We start from the raw sequence: 20,150 nt of genomic DNA, 5'->3' as shown, positions 1-20,150 counted from the left end.
CAGTATCCCATATGCCTTCTTAATTGTCCTATTCTTGTGTTAATGAAGTACGTGTCAAGGGCAAATCTTTCATCGATTTTAGATTTATGCATTGAGTGGAACACTACAGGTGTTTAGCTCTAAACTCTAGTTCCAATTCAGTGTCAGTATAATCGCACTTTATCTGTTCTCAAAGAAACACTGAATCAATTTTCTCCATCTGGCCCTTCTTAACGTTGATTTTATTTAGTTTACAGATTCCAACCCGCTGTTTCAATAATTTATTAAAATCTACTTCTGGTACATGGGCGTTGCTGGCTGGCCAGCATTTGGTTCTCCTTGAGAATGTGATGGTGAGCTGCCTTCTTGAACCTTTGCAGTCCACATCCTGTACGGTGACCCACAATGTCTTGAGGGAAGGAATTCCAGGATTTGGACCAGTGACACTGAAGGAACAGTAATACATTTCCAAGTCAAGATGGTGAGTGGCTTGGACGGGTACTTGCAAGAGGTTGTGTTCCCATGTATCTGTTTTCCTGGTCCTTCTAGATGGAAGTGGTTGTTAGTTTGAAAGGCAATTTGTAAGGTACTTTGGTAAATTTTTGCAGTGCGTCTTGTAGATACTACACACTACTGCTTCTGAACAGTGGATATGGTACCAATCAAGCAGGCAACATTGACCTGGATGGTATGAAGCATTTCAAATACAGTTGAAGCTGCAACCCCATCCAAGCTAGTGGGGAGTATTCGATTACACTGCTGACTTGTGGCTTGTAGAAATTGGAACACGTTTTGGAGAGTCAGGAGGTGAGTTACTCACTGCAGTATTTCTGGTCTCTGACCTGCTCTTGTAGCCACTGTGTATGTATGGTTCATCTAGTTGAGTTTGTGTTCAATGGTAAACCCCAAGGATGTTGATCATGGGGTACTTAGTGACAGTAACATTGTTGATATCATAGGTCAGTGGTCAGATTATCTCTTTTGGGGATGAGTCATTGTGTGACATTTGCGTGGCATTCATGTTACTTGCCACTCATCAGCCCATTGGATATGGTTAAGATCTTGTAGCATTTCAAACTGAACTGCTTCAGTTTATGAGGAGTTGTTTATAGTGCTGAACATCTGCAATTATTGCAACATCTCCACTGCTGAACTTATGATGGAGGAAGGTCATTGATGAAGATGGTTTGGCCTATGAACTCCTGCAGAGTTGTCCTGAAGCCGAGATGACTTACCTCCACAAACCATAGCCATCTTTCCATGTGCTAGGTATGACTTAACAATTAAGACATACAAAACTAATTGAAGGAATAGGTATGAGACAACCCTCTTCAGGGTGTCTCCAGTGCAGATTTTTCTGTTCTCGAAACAATCTGATAAATGTTGAGATTCGTCAGCCTTTTGATCTTGGCAGTTTCCTTTCTCTCCAACATTTGTTTCACATTAGCAAGTTGAATTCTTCTGCATTTTTCAGGAAAATGTTTTACAGAAGGTAACATTCTTAATATCTGTGCAATGTTCCGTGGGAAAGCTGTCTATAGTCCACCAGTTAGAGGAAATTTCTCTGAAAAGGTTTGTCAAATGCCCTGCTTCCACAAGACCCAGTGTTTCCAAAGTTGAAGTACTTTTAACAGCCCTTTTATATTTTCCAGAATTCCCATGATAGGAGACATGTGCCACTTATACCCACCACAAATCTCCTGAAACTGGGTGCACTACAAAAGTCCAGCAGGAAGATTATCAGTAAAAAGGTCTGGTTTCAATCATAGAGTTGTAGACAGCTAGAGACATACTGCATGGAAACAGATCCTTTGGTTGAACTCATCCATGCTGACCAGATGTCCCAAGCTGACCCAGTCCCAAGTTCCAGCATTTGGCCCATATCCCTCCCAGATGCCTTTTAAATATTGTAATTGTACCCATCTCCACCACTTCCCTGGCAGCTTGTTACACACAAAGACACACACACACACCACCCTCTACATAAAAAGATTGTCCTTGAGGTCACTTATTCCCTTCTTGCTACCCACAGCACCTCCTTTCCGTTCCCCCCCCCCCCCCCAGCATCCCCTGTCCATCCACAGCTCCTCCTGTCCATTTCCACTCTGCCACCCACAGTGCCCCATGTCCATTTCCCTCTCTCCGCCCTCTGACCCCATCTATCCTCCCTCTCTCCCCTTACCCTCTGCTCTCCATCTCTCTGTTCCCTGTCTATTCTGTCTCTCCACCAACTCTCTGCTGCCCATTCTTCCACCGCCCCCACCCTCTCCTTGCCACTCATTCTCTCTCTCCATCCATCCTCTGCCCCCGTCCATTCTCTCTCTCCTCACATTCTGCACCCCACACCATTCTCTCTCCTGCCCCCCCCCACAACGCTCTACCCCCACATTCTCCCTCTCAGACCCTTCGCCCCCATTCTCTGGGTCCCCCACGCTCTGCCCTGCAGGCCTTTCTCTCCCCCCCAAGTCCTGCTCTCCCTCACGCTCCGCTCCCCCGTACATTCTCTCTCTCTGTTCTCCACAGCTCCACCCAGCCCCTGTCCATTCTCTCTATTCTCCCAGCCCCCGTCCATTCTCTTTCTGTTCTCCCCAGCCCCACCCTCTAGCCCCCATCAATGAGAGGAATGAATCTGGTTGATGGCAGGGAGGAGGAGGAGGTAGAAAGATAGAGAGCATATTTGAAATTGAGTTCCCCAATGTTGAGTCCTCCCAACTCTACGCAGCCCAGGCGGAAGATGAGATGTTGTTCCTCCAATTTGCAGTTTGATTCATTGTGGTAAGGGAGGAGGCCAAAGATGGTTATGTCAGAAAGGGAGTGGGAAGGGGAATTAAAATGGCTGGTGACTGGGTGGTCCGGTCGGTCTGTGCGGGCCCAGGCACGATGCTGTTCTACAAGTCTCCCCGATGTAGAGAAGTCCACAATTGGCAAACACATGGCAAATGCAGTACCACAATGTAAAATTATAGCCTCTGCTGTGAAAAAAAAACAGAGAGGAGGTGTATTGTTTAAATGGTGATGTATTGGGATGTGGAGAAAGTGAGGACTGCAGATGCTGGAGATCAGAGTCGAAACGTGTGGCACTGGAAATGCACAGCAGGTCAGGCAGCATTCAAGGAGTAGGAGAGTTGATATTTTGGGCATGAGCCTTTCATCAGGAATGATGTGTGAATGTAATTGAAACCAGTCACTGCCAGTTGTCAGACAGGGGCAGCAAGCAATCAGCAAGGCAAGTGGTATTTTAACAAGAGGAATTGAGTTCAGAAGTGGGATGTCTTCCTGCAGTTAGGGGGGTCATTGAATGTATTCAAGGCTGAGTTTGTCTGATTTTTGAACAACAAATAAGTGGATGTTTATGGGGGAAGGCAAGGAAATGGTTTTCGAACAGTTTCAGTCCAACTAGTCCATGCTGACTATGTTTTCAAACTAAATTAGTCCGAGCTGCCTGTGTTTGGCCCATATCCCTCCAAACATTTCCTATTCATGTACTTGTCCAAATTTCTTTGAAACGTTGTTACGGTACCTGCATCCTTCCTCTGGACATTCATTCCACACACAAACCACGCTCTGTATTTAAAAAAAAACTGGTGCCCCTCATGTCTTTTTAAAATCTTTCTCCACTCACTGTCAAACTTTGCTCCCTAATCTTGAAACCACCCGAGAGAAAGAAGACCCGCCGTTCACCTCATCTATATCCTTCATGATTTTATAAACCTCTATAAGGTCACCTCGCAGCCTGCTGTGCTCCAGTGAAAAAGTCCCAGCCTATCCACTTCGATGTAGTTAGATTCATATCCAGTTAAGATCTGTTCAATGCTTATGCAGGCTCAAAAAACCAAATGGCCGACTTCTGTTCCCAGTTCTCACTCTGTGTCCAGGACAGCAAGAGACTATAAGACATAGGAGCAGAGAGTAGGCCATTCAGCCCATCAAGGCTGCTCATACCATTCAATTGTGGCTCATAGGTTTCTCAATCCCATTCTCTTGCTTTCTCTCCATAACCCTCGATCCCCTTGGTACTCAAGAACATATATACTCAGTCTTAAATATACTCAGTGACCTAGCCTCTGCAACCTTCTGTGGCAATGAATTCCATAGATTCACCACTATCTGGCTGAAGAGTTTTATGTTTATCTATGTTCTAAAAGGCCTTCTCTTTACTCTGAAGCTGTGCCCTCGGGCCCGAGTCTCTAATACCAACGGAAACATCTTCCCAACATCCACTGTATCCAGGCCATTCAGTATTCTCTGTGTTTCAATTAGATCTCTCCTGAGTGTGGGCCTGTTAGTCAGCATGAAGCAGACCCTTCAGGATGAGGTACAGCAGGGATTAGGTTCAGCAAATGGAAAGAGAGTATGTGGGATGGAGATTTTCAGCTTCTAGGGAATAAGAGAGGAAAGAGAGTTCATTATAAATTAGATTTGTTCAGGTGGGCCAATGGGCCAAGGAGTGGCAGATGGAGTTTAATTTAGAGAAATGAGAGGTGCTGCATTTTGCAGCTGTATAAGACATTCTTTAGGCCACTTTTGGAATACTGTGTTCAGTTCTGGTCTCCCCCTGCTATAGCAAAGAGGTTGTGAAACTTTGGAAGTGGTTGGAGAAGATATACAAGGCTGTTGCCATGCTTGTGACCTATAGTGAGAGGCTGAAGAGGCCAGGGATAATTTCCCTGGAGAATTGGAGGCTATGGGGTGATCTTACAGATGTTTATGAGGGGCATGGATAGGATAAATACCCAAGCACTTTTCCCCAGGGTAAGGGAGTCCAAATCTAGAGGGCATATGTTTGAGGTGAGAGGGGAATGTTTTAAAAGGGACATGACCGGCAAGGTTTTCGTGCAGAGGATGGTGCACGTGTGTAACAAACTACCAGATAATGACAACATTTAAAAGGCATCTGGATAGGTACATGAATAGGAAGGATTTAGAGGGATATGGGCCAAATGCGACTAGGTGAATTTAGAATATTTGGTTGGCATGACAAGCTGGGCTGAAGGGTCTGTTTCCATGCTTTATAACTCTAATCAGCTTTGCTGAAAGCAGGAGAGTCAGAGCACTTTCAGAGCAGTTTTGCCCTTACTGGGAGCAATACACAACAGGTGCAGGAGTAGGCCATTCTGCCCTTTGAGCCTGCACCACCTTTCAATATGATCATGGCTGATCATCCTTAATCAGTATCCTGTTCCTGCCTTAGCTCCATAAACCTTGATTCCACTATCATTGAGATCTCTATCCAACTCTTTCTTAAATGAATCCAGAGACTGGGCCTCCACTGCCCTCTGGGGCAGAGCATTCCACAAGGCCACCACACTCTGGGTGAAGAAGTTTCTCCTCATCTCTGTCCTCAATGGTCTACCCCGTATTTTTAAGCTGTGTCCTCTGGTTCGGCACTCACCCATCAGCGGAAACATGTTTCCTGCCTCCAGAGTGTCCAATCCTTTAATAATCTTATATGTCTCAATCAGATCCCTTCTAAACTCAAGGGTATAACAGCCCAGTTGTTCCAACCTTTCAGCGTTAGGTAGTCCCGCCATTCAAGGAATTGACTTTGTGAACCTACGCTGCACTCCCTCAATAGCCAGAATGTCTTTCCTCAAATTTGGAGACCAGAACTGCACACAGTACTCCAGGTGTGGTCTCACCAGGGCCCTGTACAGTGGCAGAAGCACCTCTTTGCTTCTATTTTTTTTTCTCTTGCACGTACACACACACAAAAGCACAGTCACACACTGATCTAATCTCCAAAAGGAAGGAAACACCCGAGTGGGCAGTGACAAGCAGTGGCCCTTCACATTAAAGGGCAATGCTGTGTGACCTCTTTGCTTCTATACTCAATTCCTCTTGTTGTGAAGGCCAGCATGCTATTAGCCTTCTTCACTACCTGCTGTACCTGCATGCTTACCTTCATTGACTGGTGTACAAGAACACCCAGATCTCTTTGTACTGCCCCTTGACGTAAATTGATTCCATTTAGATAGTAATCTGCCTTCCTGTTCTTGCCACCAAAGTAGATAACTATACATTTATCCACATTAAACTGCATCTGCCATGCATCTGACCACTCACCTAACCTGTCCAGGTCACCCTGTAATCTCCTAACATCCTCCTTGCAATTCTCCCTGCCACCCAGCTTTGTATCATCAGCAAATTTGCTAATGTTATTACTCATACCATCTTCTATATCATTAATATATATTGTAAAAAGCTGCAGTCCCAGCACTGATCCCTGCGGTACCCCACTGGTCACTGCCTGCCATTTCAAAATGGAGCCATTTATCACTACTCTGTTTCCTGTCAGCCAACTAACTAACTTTCAATCCAAGTTAGTACTTTTCCCTCAATAGCATGTGCCCTAATGTTGCTCAATAACCTCCTATGTGGGACTTTATCAAAAGCTTTCTGAAAGCCCAGGCACACTACATCTACTGGATCTCCCTCATCCATCTTCAGAGTTACATCCTCAACAGATTCCAGAAGATTAGTCAAGCATGACTTACCCTTCATAAATCCATGCTGACTCTGACCTATTCTGTTACTACTATCCAGATGTGTCGTAATTTCATCCCCTATAATACACTCCAGCATCTTTCCCACCACTGAGGTCAGACTAACTGCTCTATAATTTCCTGTTTTCTCTCTCCCACCTTTCTTAAAAATGGTTCAAAACTAGCCACCCTCCAATCCGCAGGAACTGATCCTGAATCTATCGAACTCTGGAATATAATCGCCAACGCATTCACGATTTCTGGAGCCACCTCCTTCAGTACCCTGGGATGTAGACCATCAGGCCCCGGGGACTTATCAACCTTCAGACCTAACAGTCTCTCCAACACCAATTCCTGGCAAATATAAATTCCCTTAAGTTCAGGTCCTTCAGCCACTGTTACTTCAGGGAGATTGCTTGTGTCTTCCCCAGTGAACACAGATCTGAAGTACCAAGTCAATTCTTCTGCCATTTCTTTGTTCCTCGTAATATATTCCCCTTTCTTCAAGGGCCCAATTTTAGTCTTAACCATTTTTTTGCCTTTCAAATACCTAAAAAAGCTTTTACTATCCTCCTTTATATTCTTGGCCAGTTTACCTTCGTACCTCATTTTTTCTCTGCGTATTTCCTTCTTAGTAATCCTCTGTTGTTCTTTAAAAGCTTCCCAGTCCCCCGTTTTCCCACTTATCTTTGCTATGTTATACTTTTTCTCTTTTAACTTTATATGTTTCTTAACTTCCCTCATCAGCCACGGCCACCCATGCCTCCTCCTAGGATCTTTCTTCCTTTTTGGAATGAACTGATCCAGAATCTTCTGCATTATACACAGAAATATCTGCCATTGTTCCTCCACTGTCATCCCTGCCAAGGTATTGCACTATTGAACTTTGGCCAGCTCCTCCCTCATAGCTCCATGGTTCCCTTTATTCAACAGAAATACTGTCACTTCTGATTGTACCCTTTCCCTCTCAAATTGCAGATTGAAGCGTATTGTATTATGGTCACTACTTCTCAATGGCTCCTTCACTTCGAGGTCCCTGATCAATTCTGGTTCGTTGCACAGAACAAGTTACAGTGAAATCTTTAATTTGTGGGACAGCAACTGAGTGAATGAGTACATCCAGAATTTTAGTGGAAAGTGGGAATTCATTGCACTGTGGGGATGAAGTGCTTTACCGGCAGTAAGTACAGTTTGCTGAGTGGGGTGCTAAGTGAAGGGTTAGGTGGGTTCTTGTTTTAAACTGCTCATTTCTTTCAGCCTCCAACATTGTATTTCCACTGCTGTACATCAGAAGGAGTGAATCAGTCACTGTTATCATTAGAAACCTTACGGTTTTCAGTACCTCAGGTATTACATTGTTTTCAAAGTTTGGGAGAAGATTTGTAGCTCGGGTGCTCATTGTTGTGGTTCTGTTCGCCGAGCTGGGAATTTGTCTTGCAAACGTTTCGTCCCGTCTAGGTGACATCCTCAGTGCTTGGGAGCCTCCTGTGAAGTGCTTCTGTGCTGTTTCCTCCGGCATTTATAGTGGCCTGTCTCTGCCGCTTTGGGTTGTCAGTTCCAGCTGTCCGCTGTAGTGGCCTGTATATTGGGTCCAGGTCAATGTGTTTGTTGATAAAGTCTGTGGATGAGTGCCATGCCTCTAGGAATTCCCTGACTGTTCTCTGTTTGGCTTGCCCTATAATGGTAGTGTTGTCCCAGTCGAAGTCATGTTGCTTGTCGTCTGTGTGTGTGGCTACTAAGGATAGCTGGTCATGTCGTTTCGTGGCTAGTTGGTGTTCATGGATACGGATCGTTAACTGTCTTCCTGTTTGTCCTATGTAGTGTTTTGTGCAGTCCTTGCATGGGATTTTTGTACACTACATGAGTTTTGTTCATGTTGGGTATCAGGTCCTTCGTTCTGGTGAGTTGTTGTCTGAGCGTGGCTGTTGGTTTGTGTGCTGTTATGAGTCCGAGTGGTCGCAGTAGTCTGGCTGTCAGTTCAGAAATGGTCCTGATGTATGTAGTGTGGCTAGTCCTTTAGGTTGCGGCATGTCCTCGTTACATTGTTTCCTGAGCATTTTAAAGTTTACTGACAGCAGCGGGGTTTGGGCCGTATTCACTGGAAACGATTAAGCAGACAGATAACGCACATACGAGAGGGCAGAGTGGGACTTGTCTTTTGATTTGGTGGAAGGTGGGAGGTTCTGCACGCTGAGATCCGGGGCAAACACGACTGCAATAAATCATTCAATCTCTACAGTGTGGAAATAGACCATTCAACCCCTCTGAAGAGCATGCCATCCAGACGCACGCCCACCAGCTCCCTGCCCTGTCTAGTAGTTTCTGCTGGTGGATGAGAATCGGCCATAAAATTAGGGGGAGTAGATTTAAGGAAGAGCTGTTATTCCCGGAGAGTAGTTAATCTGTGAAGGGTGAGGGTGGATTGGCCATGCTAAATTGCCCCACATGGTCCAGGGATGCACAGATTAGGGTGGATTCGCCATGTTAAATTACCCATAGTGCCCAGGTGAGGTCTATTCGGGGGGTAAATATCGGGCAGGAGAGGAAAGGGAATGGATGTGGGTGGGTTACCCTTCGGAGGGTCTGTGTGGTCTCATTGGGCCGGGTGACCTGCTTCTACATTGTGCGGATTCTCTGAAGAGAAAAGATTTTTGCAAACTGTGCAGAGCAGTGCGGCCTGTCAATCCGGAGCAGGCGCAATGCAGAGCCGCCGTTCGCCCCGCCCCTTTGTCTCGTCGGCCGTCGCTCGACACTTGCTCCTCCCACTGTCCCGGCCGCACTCCGCCTCTGGCTCCACCCAGTCGCCCCGCCCCTGACCCCGATCGTCTCTCTGCCCTATTGCTCCCGCCACCTCCCCGCTGTTCGACCCTCCCATTCCTGTCTCTCCCTCTCCCGCATCGTCCCATCGATGACGTCACAACGCGGAAGTGGCTCTGCTCGTTTCAGAGTAAAACCCTTTCGCTGGGCAACTCTTCAATCAAAGAGGGAGAAAATCTGTTCACTGGTAGGAACTGGAGTGGATCCAGGGAGGGAGCAGACTCTGCAAACTCAGGTCTGTGTCTTAATTGCCCGGGTGAGGAGGGACGGAAGGATAGGGTGGGGCTGTTTTCCCAGCCCGCGCCAGAATCTTAGGGGTAACCTTATAGACTTTTATAAAGTCATAAGGAGCATGGATAGGGTAAATAGACATGGTCTTTTCCTTTGGATGGGGGAGTCCAGAACTAGAGGGTGATTGGTTTAGGGTGAGGGCGGCGGGGGAGGGGGCGTGGAGATTTAAAAGCGACCTGAGGAGGCAACTTTTTCACAAGGTTTTGGCGGGTGTGAATGTGTGTACGGAATGACCTGCCAGAGAAAGTAGTGGAGGCTGGTACAATTACATCATTTAAAAGGCATCTGGACGGGTGTATCAAAACGAACGGTTCAAAGGGCCAGGGAACACGTGCTGGCAAATGTGACTAGATTAATTTAGGATATCTGGTCAGCACAGACACAGGTATTTCAGTCAAACTATTCTGTTTCTGTGTGTCTATCTCTATGATTCTGGCTTTCCATCAATGTTTGCCACGTCTGTATGTTCAGTTTCTCTGTCTCTGGTGTCGGTGTTAATACCTTGAAGTCTCATTATGCTCCCCTTCCTGGGGACATTAACCATTTCTTGAGGTTGTTCCTCAAGAAGCTGCATTGCAGGCTCATCCTGAAGTGGCACACTTTATTTTGCTTTCCAAATCAGACCTGCTCACTCTCAGCATTATGCCAATGACGTGAAAGATACTAACTTTCAGGTGGAGTTTCAGAGAGATAAGCTTTGACATTTTTGCTTTTCAGCACCTGTAAAATCCTGAATCAGCACCTTCAGGAGAATTGGTTAAAGTGGAATGAGAACAGAGGTGGAGAGAGAGAGAATGGGATGACGCTTTCAGTTTTGTGGAATAATAAAAGAAAAGAATGTTCACCAGAAAGCAGAACTGAAAGTGATGACTTTATATTCTCTTTTTACAGCGTTTGAAGATCTGAAGACAGAAGTTTCAAAATTAACTGTAACGTCAACTCTCCTGCTCCTCGGATGCTGCCTGATCTGCTGAGCTTTTCCAGTGCCGTACGTTTTGACAGTGACTCTCCAGAGTCAGCAGTTCTCACTTTGGTGTCAATGTCTGACGGTCAATCAATCCATCAGGACCACAACGATTTTTGACTGTGATTCTGTGAGAAGGAGCAAAGCTTTTTGGTTCCTGTTTGAGTACATTTCCTGTATCAGTGGGACTGGATGAGAGACCTACTGTTGCAGTGCACTGAGTGTGGAGCATGTAACAGCTATACTGCCTGTTAAGAGGAAATCACGGTGCGAAGGGGCTCTACACGTGTTTGTGTGCGGCTGAAGCTTCGGCCATGGAGAAATCTGAGGAATCCCGCCCTGTGGAGAAACCATGGAAGTGTGGTGACTGCGGGAAAGGCTTCTGTGTCCCATCTGCCCTGGAGACTCATCGGCGCAGTCACACCAGAGAGAGGCCCTTCAGCTGCCCTGAGTGTGGGAAGAGCTTTACCCAGGCCTCTGCCCTGCGGACTCACCAGCGGGTCCGTACAGGGGAGAGGCCTTTCCCATGTCCCGAGTGTGGGAAGGCCTTCAGCAATTCCTTCAACCTCCAGACCCACAAGCGACTCCACACTGGTGAGAGGCCATTTTCTTGCTCCGAGTGCAAGAAGGCGTTCAGACATTCCTCTGACCTGCTGACCCACTGGCGGGTCCACACAGGGGAGAGGCCCTACAGCTGCCCCGAGTGTGGGAAGGCCTTCAGCAATTCCTCCCACCTGCTGACTCACCAGCGGGTCCACACTGGGGAGAGGCCTTTCACCTGCCCCAAGTGCGGGAAGGGATTTAGTCAGGTGAGCAACTTGTGGAAGCACCAGCGTCTCCACACTGGGGAGAAGCCCTTCAGCTGCCCCGAGTGCAGGAAGGCCTTCAGCAATTCCACCACTCTGCTGACCCACCGGCAGATCCATATGGGGGAGAGGCCATTCCCCTGCACTGAGTGCGGGAAGGCCTTCAGCAATTCCTCCATCCTGCTGAGACACCAGAGGGTTCACACAGGGGAGTGGCCCTTCAGCTGCCCTGAGTGCAGGAAGGAGTTCAGCGATTCCTCCAATCTCCAGACCCACCAGCGGATCCACACTGGGGAGAAGCCCTTCGGCTGCACAGAGTGTGGGAAGGCCTTCACCTGCTCCTCCCACCTGCGGAGGCACCAACGAGTTCACGTGCCATCACAGGGTGATTGAAGGAGCAACAACTAAGTGCCATTAGGGACTGGACTATCAACCCAGTTCCGGGGACTCCTGAGTTTGAATCCAGCCATGGCAGATCACGGAATTGGAATTCTGTCAGAAATCTGGAGTTCAGAATCTGATGATGAAACCGTTTTTAGGGTGGGGGGCCCATCTGATTCACGCATGCTCTTTTTAGGGAGGGGTACTGCCATTGTGGGAAAGGATTCATTCAGTCACCAAGCTGCATCCTTTACCTGGTCTATCCTACACGTGACTCCAGACCCACAGCTGTGTGGTTAATACTACACTGCCCAGCACCTCCCCTCTTTCCCCCCCCCCAACTCAGCCCCTGGCAAATGAGCAGGGAGAAACTTACGAGAAGACAGGATATGGGTTGAAATTGCTGAGTAAGGCAATACCTCCTCCAGGTTACGGCTGTCCCAAGGATCCAATTACAAAGGGACAACTCGGTGATGACCAATAGTAAAGAAAGTGAGGTGGGATAGGGGGATGAGGAGTATGTGTGCTTTGACCTTGAGCTGTTTAAAAAGCAGCTACTTTTTTCTACACCTTTTTGCTGGAGGATCTGAAGCTTTAACAAAGTTGGGTCATAATAAAGATTACCTGAACTTACAGCGGGCTCAGACTCTCATTCAAAGCTTTGAGCTCCAAGAGGTTTTTTGTTTTGAAGCTGTTCGTTTCTTTCAGCCTCCTGCACTAAGTTTGCAATGTTGTGTATCAGATGGAGCAGTGAATGGGTAGCTAGTATCATTAGAAATTTGTAAATTTTTTAGGAGTGCCGGTACTGTGTTGTTTCATTGGCGTTGTAAAGTTTACTGGGAGGTATGGGCTGTGTTCACTAGAAACCACTGGGGTGGATAAAGTTAAAAATCACACAAGACCAGGTTATAGTCCAACAGGTTTATTCGGAAGCACTAGCTTTCGGAGCGCTGCTCCTTCCACAGGTAGCTGTGGAGCAGGATCATAAGACATAGATCTTAGAGCAAAATTCACAGTGTCATACAACTGATATCTTTTAGAATGGGTTGCAGGTTTCGGTTCATTAATATGTTACTCCAAGAACAACATCTAAGTCATGTTCCTGAGATGACTTATGGTTTTATATTTAAAAAAAAAGTGACATCTCAACTCACACAATACATTAAAGTTGTGAGGTTTGAGTCTGTCAGTATCCCAATCTTGAATCAGACTAGTTCTGTTTTTAAAGTAGGAATATATAAAATATTACATGCATTGACTGCCTGAAGATTGTGTGCTTTGTGAGCAAAATTGAAAGTATCTGCAAATATAATCCTGCCGATAAAAATTCACTCCATAAGAGTTGTGTGTGTGTGCATGTGAGTTTGTATGTGAGAGTGCATGTAAGAGTGTGTGCATGCTTGGTCGAGTGTGATGGAGTGTAAGTCTGTGAGTGTGTGAGAGTGTTAGGGTGTGCGTATATGAGAGAGGTATGAAAAAGCAAGGGGTTGCATTTTGCTAAAACGAGGAAGGACAGGGCTTGTATAGTTAAAACAGAGATGTAAGAGGGTTCAGATACATAGTGATGCAACCTGCAAAGAACTGGTAGACTGGATGGTTAAGAAGGCATTTAGCACCATTGCCACCCAGACCCACTCCCTTACTTCATATTTCTCATAGCTAATCCCCCCTACCTTGCATATCCTGAACAATAAGGGTAATTTAGCATGGCCAATCCAGCCTAACCTACACCCTAATCTAAAAACTACCTTCTCAAGAATGTAATTTAAATGCGCAACATTTCTAAGAAAAATGTCTGTCTGACTCAACATTGGGACCCAGACAGAATTCACACCTATTGTTAGAAAAGCTCTGCATTTGAATGACTTTCTTGAGAAGGTAATTAAAAACAAGTTCTGGAATTAACATGCTAAAGAGCAGAAACCCATTCTAAGAGATGAAAGATTTAATCTAAAATTGTTTAATATATGACATCTCCATGACACTGGACTCCTTTGGCTATAAATTCCACGAACATGATCTCATTCTCCACAACCAACCTGATAAGAGAGCGGTGCTCCAAACGTTAGTGTTTCCGAATAAATCTGTTGGTTTATAACCTGGTGTTGTGAGATTTTTAACTTTGTCGATGGAAACACGTGTTGTGGGACTGGTAACAGTTATTTTGTGATCTGTTCCACCTGAAATTTCTCCTCTACGCAGACAGGGGTTAGCAGTCTGTTTTTGTGCTTTTGTGAGAGATCAGGCTAGCAGTTTTTAAATCCTTATGTTCAGCAGCACAAGAAAACTGTAGGTCAGTAATCGTATTTCGAGAGTGGTACTTCCAGCTCTGGTAGTCCTGTTGGGTCACCAGAGAGGGAGGGAGAGAAGATGTCACATCTAAAAAGCAAACCGAAAAGTTTTTGTTTGTTCCATCAGTTGAGTTGGTTCTACACTCAGATGAGACTGGATACTGATTTTAATGGATCAGAATTGAACACTACAATGGAACACCTTACATTTCAAGAACGTTGAAAGGGCAAATCAAACTGTAACCTTGAAGAGATATGCTTCCATTTCTAACCTTGGATGATCCAAATGAGACATTTTTACTGATCGCTCCATTTCAGAGTGCTGCTCTTTCATCAGGTGGTCGTGGACAATAAGATCATGATCACAGAATTTATAGCCAAAGGAGTCCATGGTCATGGAGATGTACTTCACTAAACAATTTTAGATTAAATCTTTCATATTTCAGAATGGGCTTCTGTTCTTTGGTACACTAATCCCAGAACTTGTTTTAAATTACCTTCAAGAATGTCATTTAAATGCAGAGCTTTTCGAACAACAATGTCAGTCTGACTCGATATTGGGACACAGACAGAATTCACACCTATTGTTAGAAAAGCTCTACATTTAAATGACTTTCTGAAATGGCTGATCTTTAACATTGAGAATAGTTACATTGATACTTTCAGACTTTAACAATGTTTCTGAATATATGTTCACTTTTTGAAAAGAACTGCTGAAATTTTTCTGAAACTTGCATCGAAACGTGCGCAGTTAGGCCACAGCCCAAGACAGGCTGTAAAGGATGAATGGCCTAATCCTCGTTTTGTGAAATTGATTCTGACAATGTAGAAATAGAGTCATAGAGTTGTAGAGCACAAAAGCAAACCTTTCAGTCCAGACAACCAAATATCCTAAATTAATCTAGTGACCCATTTGCCAACATTTGGTCCATATCCCTTTGATTCTTTTCTATTCACGTCTCCAACCAGATGCATTTTTTTCTTCTTCGCCTAACTGAAGCTGGAGAAGCCTGAAATCTTTAAAGGATTTCCTGAAAAAACTTTTATGCAAGATTTGGCTCAGTGGTGGATTTTCTAAAGCTTTGCTATTGTAGTTGTCAATTTGTTAAAAAACTTTTCAGTTGTTGTTGTCCAAGGCAGAGTAAATATTCATTTAAGATATAATTGAGATATATACATTCTTTACAATGTTTGTCCATCATTTAGTACATTGAGCATCATCTTTTTGTGATTCAACAGATATGATTTGAAGTGAATTCTGCAAGATACTTTTGTATTTTATCTAACTTGGTTTTGTGTTAAAGATTTCCTTTGTGACATTTTAATTAAACTATCTCAATGTATAATAATGAAACAGCTAATTTATTCTGAAATTATTTCAATTAGTTGGTCGATTGCCAAATAATAGCTGCTTAACTGTTGTAAATATTGACACCCAGGAAAGCTATTTTGTTTAATATATTTCCTTTGTAAAGATTTTATAAAACGATTGTATTTTCATATGAAATAACATTTGCAGTGTTTTATTAAATGGTTGAAAGTAACTTTGCACTCAATTGTTCCATTTGGGATTAAACATAGATTATTTATCAAAATCATATTCACAATTTATGGTGAGTGTATTAACAAACAAATGTTGCCATTTGCCATTGAATTGCCTCAAACACAATTTGAAATTCTTGAATGAGTTGAATAAGGGGTACTCTGTGAATATTTATTCTGCATTTCTGAAATTCTCTGCACTGCCATTGTGCTTGGTTAAACAAGACAAGTATCCCTCCTCATAAGTTTGTATTTCTTTGATATTTCATTTGCTATTGCTATTGCCCAAATAACTTCATCAAATGCCAAAACATTTTTTAGGCTGTGAATTTTCAGTCTGGAATGTCATTCAGTTGTGAACAATCTGAAGATTAATTTAAATACATATAAAAAAATTAAAGAGATTGTGATAATAGAAAGTCAACATGTAGAATTGCCAATGAAACGTAAACTAAGGCTGCTCTTAATTTGGTACAGGCGAAATCGCAATCAAAATAAGTAGAAATAACGGCATTGTGCACAAAATGTTTGTAGTGAGTTCAGAATTTTTCTGATCATTTAATTCTGACACATGCAGTGATGGCAGCACCATGATCTGTTTTATTTGTTCATGGAACGTGAGCATCACTGGCAGAGCCAGTATTTTTCATCATTCCCTCTTTCCCTTGACTGCAAAGCACACAGATATGAATATTGGGTGAGAACACAATGAGGTTGAGTTGCAAGGCCTACTGTGGCATAACAAATTGTGCTGGCTTACACTGCACCCCGACAAGACAGATTTTGGGAGGAGAACAAAAATTGGAATTCCTATTTAAATATTGATGCTCCCATTTATATCTCTCAAAAGGATTTTGTTTGCTCCATAAATTGGTAATGGCTCTTTTGTTGAATTATTTCCCTGCATCCGCATAAAGCTGGAATCATTTTCTTTTCAAGAATTTTGTATTGACGTTTGCCACTTACTGGTGCCATCACCCCTTCGAGATCATTCCAAACTGTAATAGCTTGCTTACTTTCTTCAAAATTAAATCTTACCCCGCGCCCCAACCCAAATCCCTTTTCTTATAAAGTGGCTGCACTATTTCAAACATGGTCATGCTTTCTAAATATTACCATGTACTTTTAATTATGAGATTTCAATGTGTCTTTTTAAATATAAAAATGCCCCTTCAAATGTAATTATGCCCTTTAAATGTGTTGTGTTCCTCTAAGCGCAATCTTGCCTCTCGATAATGTATATTTACCCCTTGAGATATGACTGTCTCTTAAAGGGTCATTTCTACTTATAAATAGGGCAGCGTCTCTTCGAAATGTAGATTCATTTAGATATGACTGCGTCATTTTGCATATTAAGATATCCCTTTGAATGTGCCTACATCCCTTTGAAATGTAATCTTGTCCATTTCAAACTATTTGCTGAAATAGCCCGTTAAATGTCCATGTCTCTTCTAAAATGCAGATTTGCCGCTTCAGGTCGCAGCAGTTGTAGCGCGAGGTGTCTGTTACTTGGTGACGGTGAGGCTCCCCCGGCCCCGCCCATCCCCCTGAGCTGACGTCACGCGGGGGTGAAGGCGGTTGGGAGGAGAAGGCGCTCGAGCGGGGAAGGGGCGGCCGTTAGGAAAATGGCGCCGTGCGGCCCCGGGGCAGACACCCGTCACTGGGCACCGCCGCCTTCCTGGTGCAGCTGCTGTGTCACGGCCACACCGTCCGGCTGGACAGCAGGCAGGAGCCGGTGACCATTCTGGAGGCGGATGTTCCTCAGTCATTGAAGGGGTAGGACCTGTTGAGAATGGTTAGTGAAGTGTGTGATGTACTAAACCTTATTAACATGGATATAGTTTGTAATTTATCAAAGTATACATTTTATTATTTAGAATGGTAGAGATGTACAGCACGGAAACAGACCCTTCGGTCCAACCCGTCCATGCCAACCAGATATCCTAAATTAATCCAGTCCCACTTGTCAGCACTTGGCTCATCTGCCTCTAAACCCTTCCTGTCCGTAGACCCATCCAGAGACCTTTTAAGGGCTTTAATTGTATCAGCCTCCACCACTTCCTCAGGCAGCTCATCCCATTCACGCACCTCCCTCTGCATGGAAACGTTGCCCCTTAGGTACCTTTTATATCTTTCTGCTCTCACCCTGAACCGATCCTCTCTAGTGCAGACCTTCACCCCCTACACTAGGGAAAAGACATAAGAAAGTTCTACCTTTTTTTTCTCCTATTGGCATTTGGACACTTCAGAATCTGTCAATAATACCAGCATCGCCACTGAGCATATTGCATACGTTCCTCTGTGTCAATGAGCATTGCACAAGTTCCTTGCTTTGGGTGTCACCCTTGTTCAGGACTAGGGGGTGGGTGTTGGGAGAGCTGCAGAACAAGGGTGTGCTGGGAGCAGGGTGGTCAATTGGGGATAGGTGGAGACAGGGAGAGAGTACAAACTGGTCACTGGGAGGAAGGAATCTGGTTGGTGGCAGGGAGGAGTGGGAATGAGCCTGGGAAGGGATTTGAGGAGTGAGGAAGGAGGTTATTTGAAATTGGAGAACTCAGTGTTGAGTCCTCCAGGCTGTAGGCTGCCCAGGTGGAAGATGTGGTGGTGTTCCTCCAATTTGTAGTTTGGTTTGTTGTGGCAATGGAGTCGGCCTAAGATGGCCATGTCAGAAAGGGAGTGGGAAGGGGAATTAAAATGGGTGGTGATTGGGAGGTCAGGTCGGCCTCTGCAGACCCAGCTGTGACTCTCGGCGAACCATTCCCCATGTTTCTCCCGAAGACTACAATTGGCAAACACATGGCAAATACAATACCCCAATGTGAAGTTAGAGCCTTTGCGGTGTTAAAAAAAATGCAGAAAAGAGGTGCATTGTTTAAATGGTGACATATTGGGATATGGAGAAAGTGAGGATAGCAGATGCTGGAGATCAGAGTCGAAAAGTGTGGTGCTGGAAATGCTCAGTCAACATTCGACGAGCAGGAGAGTTGACATTTCGGGCACGGGCCCTTCATCAGGAATGACGTGTGGATGTACAAAGGGGCCTCAGCGTCCTTCCACAACAGTCAATGCCAGTTGTCAGGTGCAGCGAGCAATGCAAGTGGTATATTCGCAAGTGGAATTGAGTTCAGAAGTGGGGATGCCTGCATACAGTTAGGGAATTATTGAATATATTCAAGGTGGAGTTCATCTGATTTTTGAACTACAAAGAGGAGGATGTTTATGGGGGAAGGTGAGAAAATGGCTTTTAAGACCAGTACAGAACAGTTATAGAGTCATATAGCATAGAAACAGACCCTTCAGTCCAACTAATCCATGCTGACTATGTTCTCAAACTGAACTAGTCACACCTGCCTGTGTTTGGCCCATATCCCTCTGAACCTTTCCTATTCATGTACTTATCCAAATGTCTTTTAAATGTTGTTACTTTACCTGCATCCACTACTGTGTCGGGATGTTCATTCCACACACAAACCACTCTCTTTTTTAAAAAAATGCTGCCCCTCAAGTCTTTTTAAAATCTTTCTCCTCTCACCTTCAAAGTTTGCTCTCTAATCTTAAAATCCCCACATGTGGGGAATGACACCCACCATTCACCTCATCTACCCCCCTCATGATTTTATAAATCTCTAAGGTTACTTCTCAACCTCCTGTGCTGCAGTGAGAAAAGTCCCAGTCTATCCACCTAGATGTAGGTAGATTTAATATCCAGTTATGTAGGGGACTTTGGTGGAAACTGGGAATTCATTGCACTGTAGGGATGAAACCCTCCACTATCCAGACATTTCTGCTGGTGGATGAGACTAGGCCATATAATTTGGAGGACTGGATTTTGGACAGAGATGAGGAGGAACTATTTTTCCTGGATAGTAGTCAATCTATGGAATTCTCTGCCCAAGGAAGCAGTAGAGACAGCCTCATTAAGTATATTGAAGACACAGTTGGTTAGGTTTTTACATGGTAGGTTAATTAAGAATAGTTGGATAATGCAGGGAGGAGGAGCTGAGACGATAGATAGTTTTACCATTATCTTAATGAATGGCGGATCAGGCTGGATGGGCCAAATGGCTTACTCCTGCTTGTATTACTATGAAACTATAACCCTGCCTTTCCCATGACTAACCCACCTAACCTGCACATCCCTGGACATGATAGGCAATTTACCCTGGTCAATCCAAATCAAGACTGGTGAGCAATGTATTGATGTGGGAAATTAACATCTGAGAATGATAGAAAGGGACAAGGAGAGTAAATATACCAGCAATCAAAACTGGATTCTGAATGATCACAAAAATGGAAACAAAAAGTGGTGTTTCAACATGTGTGCTGCACTGTAACAAAAGTAAATGAATTGTCTGCACACATTGAAGAGAATAATTATGATCTGAGGCTCCTCACAGAAACATGGCTTCAGGATGACAAGGATTGGATCCTGAATATCGAGGGGGTAGTCAAATGGGAAGCTCGGTAAAGGTAGAGGGTTGCCATGGCTAATCAAAGCACTGACCACAGGGTAGTCTGGTGTTTGCTCTGATTTCATGTCCTCATTTCTCTGTCCTCTGATTTCACTGTTCCCACAGAATAAGATGTCAATCTGTTC

At 44.5% G+C, this 20,150-nt stretch overlaps 1 protein-coding gene across 2 annotated transcripts; it reads left to right on the top strand.

Moving 5' to 3' along the window:
• The first annotated feature begins 306 nt into the window (after window positions 1-306).
• On the top strand, window positions 307-12,159 carry LOC140460593 (uncharacterized). Of its 2 annotated transcripts, none has more exons than XM_072555206.1 (2): window positions 307-460; window positions 10,461-12,159. In XM_072555206.1, exon 2 carries the CDS (start codon window positions 10,848-10,850, stop codon window positions 11,730-11,732), a length of 885 nt encoding a protein of 294 aa, XP_072411307.1. In that variant the 5' UTR covers window positions 307-460; window positions 10,461-10,847; the 3' UTR covers window positions 11,733-12,159. The 2 variants fall into 2 exon arrangements, with proteins under 2 accessions (XP_072411307.1, XP_072411306.1); XM_072555205.1 differs by lacking the exon at window positions 307-460 and adding an exon at window positions 9,370-9,513.
• Window positions 12,160-20,150: the final 7,991 nt, after the last annotated feature.

Source organism: Chiloscyllium punctatum, chromosome 36, assembly GCF_047496795.1.
Source record: "Chiloscyllium punctatum isolate Juve2018m chromosome 36, sChiPun1.3, whole genome shotgun sequence".
In the NCBI taxonomy this organism is placed as follows: domain Eukaryota; kingdom Metazoa; phylum Chordata; class Chondrichthyes; order Orectolobiformes; family Hemiscylliidae; genus Chiloscyllium; species Chiloscyllium punctatum.
Note: the sequence above shows the minus strand (reverse complement) of the source record. Positions and strands in the feature narration are given on the sequence as shown.